Source organism: Odocoileus virginianus, chromosome 2 (assembly GCF_023699985.2).
Source record: "Odocoileus virginianus isolate 20LAN1187 ecotype Illinois chromosome 2, Ovbor_1.2, whole genome shotgun sequence".
Taxonomy (NCBI): domain Eukaryota; kingdom Metazoa; phylum Chordata; class Mammalia; order Artiodactyla; family Cervidae; genus Odocoileus; species Odocoileus virginianus.
In genome coordinates, this window is record NC_069675.1 from 48,090,579 (window position 1) to 48,100,877 (window position 10,299).

General features: G+C 41.0%; 1 protein-coding gene across 1 annotated transcript in view; it reads right to left on the minus strand.

Moving 5' to 3' along the window:
* The window catches only part of DNAH6 (dynein axonemal heavy chain 6), a 282,979-nt gene extending 272,939 nt beyond the window's left edge, over positions 1–10,040 (minus strand). Inside the window, exons 1-2 of the mRNA XM_070479741.1 lie at positions 9,904–10,040; positions 7,884–8,116 (exon numbers count right to left, since the gene is read on the minus strand). Coding sequence (XP_070335842.1) covers positions 7,884–8,108 — 225 coding nt within the window. The 5' untranslated portion in view covers positions 8,109–8,116; positions 9,904–10,040. The remainder of the gene's footprint in view (positions 1–7,883; positions 8,117–9,903) is intronic.
* Between the last annotated feature and the right edge of the window lie 259 nt (positions 10,041–10,299).

Sequence of the window (10,299 nt, forward strand, 5' to 3'; positions counted from 1 at the left end):
CACACAAACACACACACAAGCTGTACATATTTAAAGTGTCCAAACTGATGTGGTGACATAATTTGAAAGTCATATTCAGTTCAGTTCAGTTGCTCAGTTGTGTCTGACTCTTTGCGACCCCAATGAGTTGCAGCACACCAGGCCTCCCTGTCCATCACCAACTCCCGGAGTTTACTCAAACTCATGTCCATCGAGTCAGTGATGCCATCCAGCCATCTCATCCTCTGTTGTCCCTTCTCCTCCGGCCCCCAATCCCTCCCAGCATCAGGGTCTTTTCCAATGAGTCAACTCTTAACATGAGGTGGCCAAAGTCATATGTATATACATACATACATACACACACACACACACACACACACACACACATATATATATGTACTAGTTTTTTCATAAGATGTTTTTGGCCAACCCAATTATATATATGAAACAGTAAAGATAATGAACAGAACTCAAACATGAGTCTTCTCAGGTTCCTTTGCAATACTCCTTCCTAGGCAAATACTGATCTGCTTTGCATCATTATATGTTAATTTGCATTTTCCAGGCTTTTATGTAAATGCACTAAAATAGTATGTATTTTTTTGCCCACCATCTTTCAGCATAATTAATTATGCTGAGATTCTTCTATGTTGTTTCATCCATAATTCATTTATCTTTTAGGCTGAGTAGTACCCTATAGTGTGGAAACACCAAAATTTATTCATTCACTTCTTGATGGACATTGTGGTTGTTTCCACTTAAGGACTTCTAAAAACAAAATGTTGAGGGGGGGGGATCAAGATGGTGGAGCACAAGGGCATGGAGTTCACCTCCCCCAAAACACATCAAAAATCCATCTACAGGTGGAACGAGTCTCACAGAAAACCAGTTGGAAACTTGCAGAAGATCTACACAACCAAAGCTGCGAGAAAGATCTCCAGGTAAAGGGGTATAAAGAGGAGGGGGTGGGAGTGGCTGGCTGGATGGAACTGGCACCCCTGGGAGGGATCCATAAAGGAGAGACGTTCCACAAGGTCAGACCCTCACCCTGGGAAACCCCCTGGCCTGCTGGGAGGTCCACTAGGGCAGATAGAGGGCCTGGAGAAGGCTAATTTGACTTGGGAGGAGTGTGGGTGTGCTGACTTACTTTCAGGGCAGAGAGAGACCACTGCTAGTCACTACTGCCATACCACACTTCCCAATTCCAAGTACACACCATACCAGGCTCACCAAGGCAAAGTGTCAAGTCTTAGACAGACACACCCTGGGAGAGGACTCCATCTACCTGTAGCGAGATAGCCTAGAAGGCCTAGTGTGTGATCCTGGTCAAACCTTGGTCCCTTTGCATGCACACATAGGGCGGGGGCAGGTCTGGTCCTCGTGGACTTTGTCAGCGTGCACACTAAGTGGTCCACAGAAACACACAGCAGCTAGGCCCCGAGTCCCTGGGAGACATGCCAGAGGCAGGAATATACAGGTTTTCTAGCAGCAGAACTCTGGCCCTGCGCACTCTACACTGCAGTTTGGAGCTGAATCTGGGGAGGACAGTTTTGGGACAGGTCAGCAAAGAGGCAGCCCAGGTCCCAGGTGGCAGCAGAAACACTTAGATTCCTGCAGCTACCAGCACCCTGGCCCCAGCTCCAGGCCACGCCACACCAACAGTAGATGTGGGACAAACACACAAAGAGACATGATCATGGGCTGCTTCTGGGTGGAACCATGGCTGCCTGCACGTGCCATCCACAGGTTCACTGTGACCATATGGGCCTCACTTGCTTTAACGGTCACCTCCTGCGGGGCAGGGCATCCACTTGTTGATGAAAAATGAATCAGTTGGTTAATGAAGATATGGAAAGTTTTATTCAAGACATATTTGAAGATTATAAACAGACAGAGAACCTCAGAAAGCTCTGAGAATTCTTCTGCTTGTTAGAAGTCAAGACACAGTTATATAAGTGTTTTTGAGACAGAGATGTATATTAGATGTACATCAAATGACATATTATTGGCAGTTTACATGATTCAGATCTAAGAGTATTGTCATGGTGGGTCATGTGACCATGTATGAGATCAAGAAGGAATGTTATCATTTAAGGAGCTGTCTTGTTGATTCTGGGAGATGTTGCTTTTTATGGTTGAACAGGTATTCCTGCCTCTAAGCGAGATCTAGCTGATGCACATTGCAGATACACAAAGCGTGGTGCAAGGAGAGAGAAGGACAAAAGGCAGAGAATTATTAATGTTTCAATTCTTCTTGTCTTGCCATAAAATACAAATTTTATTTCATATACTCAGGGGTAATCGATCCTGATTAAACCCAACCTTCAGTGTTTCTACTCCAATAACTAGAGAACAGACCGCCTCCCCAATAGAGCAGTGACAGCCATGGAGAAAAGAAAAGACCTCATCCAACATCCAGCACTAGCTCTGGAGACCACAATGTCTACTATCACAGCTACTATCAAGGGATAATAGCAAACACACCCAGGATAGATGTGGCTGGCACATCTATCACAAAAATACTGGACTAGCACAGTCTACACACCTTCTATGGACACTCCTTCAAACACCAACTAGATAACTGCTTCTCCTAAATTCACAGAGACAGAGAAAGTTTAAGTGAAATGAAAAAGCAGAGGACCCATTCTCAGTTAAAAGAATGAGAGAAATTTCATGAAAGAACAAATAATGAAACAGACTTCACCACACTATTAGACCCCAAGTTCAAAAAGAAGATAATAAAAATGCTAAAGGAATTGAGAAAGACGATTGATGGAAATGCAGATCATTGTAACAAGGAACTAGAAAGTATACAGGAGAACCAATCAAAATTAGACAGCTCAAGTGGTGAGATAAAAACCAATCTAGAAGCAATAAATGACAGACTAAATAACAAAGAAGAGTGAATAAGTGATCTAGAAGACAGAATAATGGGAATCACCCAATCAGAATGGCAGACAGAAAGAAAAATGAAGGAAAAAAAGCAACACATAAGATATATGGAGTAATATAAAGCATGCCAACCTATGCATAATGTATTCTATCAGTCTATTTGTCTATCTTGACACCAATACTATAATGTCTTAATTATTGTAGTTTTATAATAAGTATTGAAATCAAGAATGTTAGATTAAAATTTTTTTCTTTTTCAGTGCTGTTTTGCTTGTTCTAGGTCCTTTGCATTTCTCTATGAATGTTAGAGTCAGCTCGTCAATTTCTACCAAAAAAGAAATATTACATGGACTGTGATTGGAATTGTGCTGAATTTATAGGTCAATTGGGGAGAATTGACATCTTAAAAGTATTTCTTCTAAACCACACGGCATCACTCTTCATTTATTTAGATCTTTAATCTCTGTTATATTTTGTAGTAGTCATGAACAGATGTGAGTGCTGGACTATAAAGAAGGCTGAGCACTGAGGAATTGATGCTTTTGAATTATGGTGTTGAAGACTTTTGAGAGTCCCTTGGACAGCAAGAACATCAATCCTAAAGGAAATCAACCCCCAAACTGGACAAAGATAATACCAAGAAAAGAAAACTTCAGGCCAATACTCCTGACAAACATAGATGCAGAAATCAATAAAATATTAGCAAACAGAATTCAGCAATACCTTAAAAGGAGCATACACTATGATCAAGTGGAATTTGTTCCAGGGAAGAAATGAGTTTTGGGGTTCCAAAATTGGAGACTGGCATCTCTGAAGGCTTGTCCATTCAGTCTGGCAGGTGATCAAGTCTGAGTCTCAATGAGATGACATCTCCTCTAGGATTCATTCAGGTGACATCACCCAATCTAAAGGAGCCTGCAGTTTGTCTTGACTAGGTTCCTGATATTATTTTCTTAACAGTAACTATCATTGGATGACATTGCTCAGTTTATTTACTTAGGATCATTAGAATGCCAACTGGAATCTTGTCTGCCTTATTCAATGCTGTTTCCCCAGAGCATGACTCAGAGACTGGATGATAGCAGGTATCGAATAAATATTCAACATATATGAATTTATCACACTGAAAACAAATGGAGCTTACTTTAATCAACAAAGGTTCATTATACCCTTTTGCCAAGTGAAGTAAATCCATCAGAGAGAAATAAGTGTAAAAGTCCATGGGAAAGTCATATTAAAAGTCATACAAAGTTCATGGGGAAAAAATAGTAGGGAGGCCCAGATACTCCCCACTACACATAGTACAGGCACACTGCTCTCTGGAGATGAGAGCAGCTACATGCAGTACCCAACCCACCTTGCAAATGGAAGTTCAAAGACAAGAGCATCTGTTACTTTGTATTATTTGTTAATCTGAACTGCAATTGGTTGTAGAGTTTTCTTTGTATTTAAGCTGTTAATTTTCTTATTAAATATTTCAATTAATTCCATCAGTTCAATTCCGTCGTTCAGTTGTGTCTGACTCTTTGCTACCCCATGGACTGCAGCACGCCAGTCTTCCCTGTCCATCACCAACTCCCGGAGCTTGCTCAAATTCATGTCCATAGAGTCAGTGATGTCATCCAACCATCTCAACCTCTGTTGTCCCCTTCTCCTCCTGCCTTCAATCTTTCCCAGCATAAGGGTCTTTTCAGATGAGTCAGTTCTTCACATGAGGTAGCCAAAGTACTGGCGTTTCAGGTTCAGTATCAGTCCTTCCAATGCATATTCAGGACTGATTTCCTTTAGGATTGACTTGTTTGATCTCCTTGCTGTTTAAAGGACTCTCAAGAGTCTTCTCCAACACCACAGTTCAAAGGCCTCAATTCTTTGACCCTCAGCTTTCTTTATAGTTCAACTGTCACATCTATACATGACTACTGGAAAAATCATAGCTTTGGCTAGACAGATCTTTGTCAGCAAAGTAATGTCTCTGCTTTTTAATATGCTGTTCATGGAAAAGAAATGCAAAAAGGCAGAATGGTTGTCTGAGGAGGCCTTACAGATAGCTGTGAAATGAAGAGAAGTGAAAAGCAAAGGAGAAAAGGAAAGATATTCCCATTTGAATGCAGAGATCCAAAGAATAGCCAGGAGAGATAAGAAAGCCTTCCTTAGTGATCAATGCAAAGAAATAGAGGAAAACAACAGAATGGGAAAGACTAGAGATCTCTTCAAGAAAATTAAAGATACCAAGGGAACATTTCAGGCAAAGATGGGTTCGATATAGGACAGAAATGGTATGGACCTAACAGAAGCAGAAGATATTAAGAAGAGGTGGCAAGAATACACAGAAGAACTATACAAAAAAGATCTTCACGACCCAGATAATCATTATGGTGTGATCACTCACCTAGAGCCAGACATTCTAGAATGTGAAGTCAAGTGGGCCTTAGAAAGCATCACTATGAACAAAGCTAGTGGAGATGATGGAATTCCAGTTGAGCTATTCCAAATCCTGAAAGATGATGCTGTGAAAGTGCTGCACTCAATATGTCAGCAAATTTGGAAAACTCAGCAGTGGCCACAGGGCTGGAAAAGGTCAGTTTTCATTCCAATCTCTAAGAAAGGCAATCCCAAAGAATGCTCAAACTACAGCACAATTGCACTCATCTTACACGCTAGTAAAGTAATGCTCAAAATTCTCCAAGCCAGGCTTCAGCAATACGTGAACTGTGAACTTTCAGATGTTCAAGCTGGTTTTAGAAAAGGCAGAGGAACCAGAGATCAAATTTCCAACATCCACTGGATCCTTGAAAAAGCAAGAGAGTTCCAGCAAAACATCTATTTCTGCTTTATTGACTACGCCAAAGACTTCGACTGTGTGGATCACAATAAACTGTGGAAAATTCTGAAAGAGATGGGAATTCCAGACCACTTGACCTGCCTCTTGAGAAACCTGTATGCAGGTCAGGAAGCAACAGTTAGAACTGGACATGGAACAACAGACTGGTTCCAAATAGGAAAAGGAGTACATCAAGGATGTATATTGTCACCCTGCTTATTTAACCTTATATGCAGAGTACATCATGAGAAGCATTGGACTGGAAGAAGCACAAGCTGGATACAAGACTGCCGGGAGAAATATCAATAACCTTAGATATGCAGATAACACCACCCTTATGGCAGAAAGTGAAGAGGATCTAAAAGGCCTCTTGATGAAAGTGAAAGAGGAGAGTAAAAAAGTTGGCTTAAAGCTTAACATTCAGAAAACTAAGATCATGGCATCTGGTCCCATCACCTCATGGGAAATAGATGGGGAGACAGTCGAAACAGTGTCAGACTTTATTTTGGGGGGCTCCAAAATCACTGCAGATGGTGATTGCAGCCAGGAAATTAAAAGACGCTTACTCCTTGGAAGGAAAGTTATGACCAGCCTAGATAGCATATTAAAAAGTAGAGACACTACTTTGCCAGCAAAGCTCCGTCTAGTCAAGGCTATGGTTTTTCCAGTGGTCATGTATGGATGTGAGAGTTGGACTGTGAAGAAAGCTGAGCGCTGAAAAATTGATGCTTTTGAACTGTTGTGTTGGAGAAGACTCTCGAGAGTCCCTTGGACTGCAAGGAGATCCAACCAGTCCATCCTGAAGGAGATCAGTCCTCCTGAAGCTGAAACTCCAGTACTTTGGCCACCTCATGCAAAGAGTTGACTCTTTGGAAAAGACTCTGATCCTGGGAGGGATTGGGGGCAGGAGGAGAAGGGGACAACATAGGATGAGATGGTTGGATGGCATCACTGACTTGATGGGCATGAGTTTGAGTAAACTCTGGGAGTTGGTGATGGACAGGGAGGCCTGGCGTGCTGCGATTCATGGGGTCACAAAGAGTCGGACATGACTGAGCAACTGAACTGAATTGAACTAGGTCAGTCATAGGTTTTCTTCCAAGGATCAAGCGTCTTTTAATTTCATGGCTGCAGTCACCATCTGCAGTGATATTTTTTCCTAGGTTAATCTTTTTTCACATAAAGTAACATTAAAATAAAAATAATGAAATCAGCACTATGGATCTTCAAGAATGTCTACCTCCTGCATGAATTCATACTTAAATTTGAGAAGCAATGGAATAAGGGTTAATGTCCATTATTTATATACAGTTAAACATATACATATATATGCATATGTTTCTAAAAACCTCAAAAGCTGATAGGAAAAAAGCAAACAACTTAATTTTAAAGTGGAAATGGTTATGAACAGAATCCATGAAATAAGTAAGATGCACGCCACTGAATGAATGAAAATACACTCAATGTCTACCACATAAATACTGTGTCCCACTCTTCTTTTACACTTCTCCTTCTTTGAATTCTCCAATCTCTGACTCTCTTTTCTATGGTAACTGTCATTAACAACAATCGGATATTTATCCTTTCTCCATGCTCAAACAATTTTACATAAATTTTACATAATGTTTTATATAAAATACATATTTTACATAATTTGTTAACTTCCTTAATAAGATACAAACCACAACAACAACGTGATGTCACTTTCACCTATCAGTCTAGCAAAAATAAGAGAAGTGATAGCCTCAGTTTTGACAAAGATGTGGATTCTTAAAATTATTTTTCAGACATGCACAAAATTTTTCAGGACACTAGGCATTTGCTTGAAAATAATAAAATTATACAATTATACATATTACTCTGACTGAACTTTCTAGTATAAAATGGTACCCAAGTACCTAAAATAGCCTTACAACCTACATGATTAAGTATCCGCATTGCACATAATGCTAGAGAGGATTTATGTGCTAGAGAACTTTTTCAACACAGTATCCCACCACCTCAAACAGTACTTTTAGAATGCAACATTTTTTAAATAAATAATTATGTTTACATGCTCTTAAGTCCTAACTTTCAAGTTTTCATTCCTTCTTTGTTAATTAAGAGTCTAGAAAGTATTGCCATCCTCCAAAGCAACTCTGCAACTTCCTCTGTAGCCAAAAGTAGCTAAAATGCTGTTTTTCAACCTTACCAAAGGCTCCAGTTTTATAGGCTGTTGTCGTTTTCTCGTCCTTTCCTGAGCTTTTGTAGTGTGTTCAAATGTCAGTAATTGTGTATCACCTTGATTTTCTGTGGGTGTTACAAAACTCAGTCTTCCTCTGGTTCTTATACTATTCAGTCTTGTAAGCATGGGGTTTTCTGACAGCTCTCCAATACTTTTCAGGTCCAACTCATTCTCTGAGAGACGAAAAGCCATCTTCTTCCCTGGAGAGGTCAGGGTCAAGAAGAGAAAAATGAAAAGTAGAGCTGAAGAATGGGGGAAGTAGGGTTAAGCAGAAGTGTTTTAAGAACCAAGCAGAGCTGCATTTGCTTATCCCCAGTGAAAACCTATCAAAGTTACCCCATCCTTCCCAAACTGAGGACTTGAATTAGAGTAATGAAAACTATGCCTGGCCTTCTAGAAGACCCACCGCTTGGGTGGGACCCAGGAATTTGCATTTCTAATAACTTCTGAGGTGATGCTGTTGCTGCCTCTGATTTGGGGACCACATACCTGCATGCATGCTAAGTTGCTTCAGTCATGTCCAACTCTTTGCAACCCTATGGACTGTAGCCCTCCAGGCTCCTCTGTCCATGGGATTCTCCAGGCAAGAATACTGGAGTGGGTTCCCATGTCCTCCTCCAGGGGATCTTCCCGACCCAAGGATGAACCCATATCTCTTACATCTCTCCTGCATTAGCTGGCAGGTTCTTTACCACTAGTGCCAGCTGGGAAGCCCACTAGACCAGATTTGGAAGGATGAATAGAAATGAAATCATACTGAGACCCTTTCTCACATATGAGTGGGCAAAATATTTCTGAGGGTGGCGGTGGTGTTCAAAAGAAAGGTAATTCTAACACAGGCAATCTGAGATATCTAGCCTAGATACTTATAGATAAACCAAATAAAGGGGAAAAAAGAGTTGATGGCTAAATCATAAAATAGTGCTTTGGGGGATTTTATGAGCATGAGAATCACTTGAGAAGCTTGTGAAAAAGCAGATTCTAATTCATAAACTTTGAGTAGCAAGGTTGCTGAATACTAGAACTATGAGCCTTTTGTAATGGTCTTGTACTTTCACCAACACTCACACTCCAGTCCCATCACATGGATGGAAATACTTTTCTTAAAAACAGTATTATCACACACAAGGTCTTAAACCAGGTGTCAGCTGGTCCAGGTTTTAGTCTAGATCAGCACTGGCCAATCAAAATACAATGCAAATTGCCTATGTAATTAAAAAATTTTAAGTAACCACATTTAAAAACAAAAAGGAACATAAAAAGAATTTTTTAACTTTTTATTTTGTATTAGGGTATAGCCAATTAACAAACAATGTTGTGATAGTTTCAGGTGGACAATGAAAGGACTCAGCCATACATATACATGTATTCATTCTTACCCAAACTCCTCTCCCATCCAGGCTGCCACGTAACATTGAGCAGAGTTCCCTGTGTTATACAGTAGGTACTTGGTTGTTATCCATGTTAAACATAGCAGTGTGTTCATGTCCCCATCCCAACTTCTCCCTCACTACCCCTTTCCCCCATACTTCCCCCTGGCAAACATAGGGTTACTTCTCTAAGTCTGTGAGTCTAAAAATAAATTAATTTTAATAATGTTTTTTATTTAATATAACTAAAATATTATTATTTCAACATATAATCAGTACAAAACTTGTTAATGTGATAGTTTTACTTTTTGTTATGTCTTCGAATTATTTCATCTTCAGGACACATTTTAATTCAGAAGAGGCCCCCCGTGTGGCTAGTGGCTACCATATTGAAACAGGTCCAGATCTGACCACTCAGTGAGAGATCTTGGACAAGTCTCTTGGTATATCAATTCCCCAGTTTCCAGCCCTGTAAACTGGTAGGTAGGTAGTAGGTATCATTAAAATGAGACTTTCTCTGCCTCCCTGAGCCTTTCCTTCTATACTCCAAAGGTCATGCTGAGTCTCTTGCCTAAAAGTCGGAGTTCAGCCCCACAGATCGATTCCTCAGGACTCACCAAGTCAGACTAGAGAAGCAGCCGCCTCAGAGGGTCTCCTGAGACAGAGCAAAGACAGATCTGGGAGTAGAAAGTTGTCTCTTAAGCCTAGACTGTTTCCCGTTGCCTAGCAGCCACCGGACCTCCACTGATGCTTACTGCGCCTGTGCACTATCTGTCGCCACTGGCAACCCCTCAGCCAACTGCTGCTCAGATTCTGAGTCCAGGGCTGTGCTGGGCTGTCGAGCCAATGACTCTGTCAGAATATTTACGTCGTCGCTGTTTGGTGGAGAGCCAGCCCTAGACCTGCAGGCTCCTGAGGGGGAGGCTGGAAGGCGGTGCAGTCAAAGGAGGTGGTTACGTCTGTTTGTTCCTTCGCTTGCCAGCGGCTCAAGCTCACTGCCCCTCCTTCCTCCA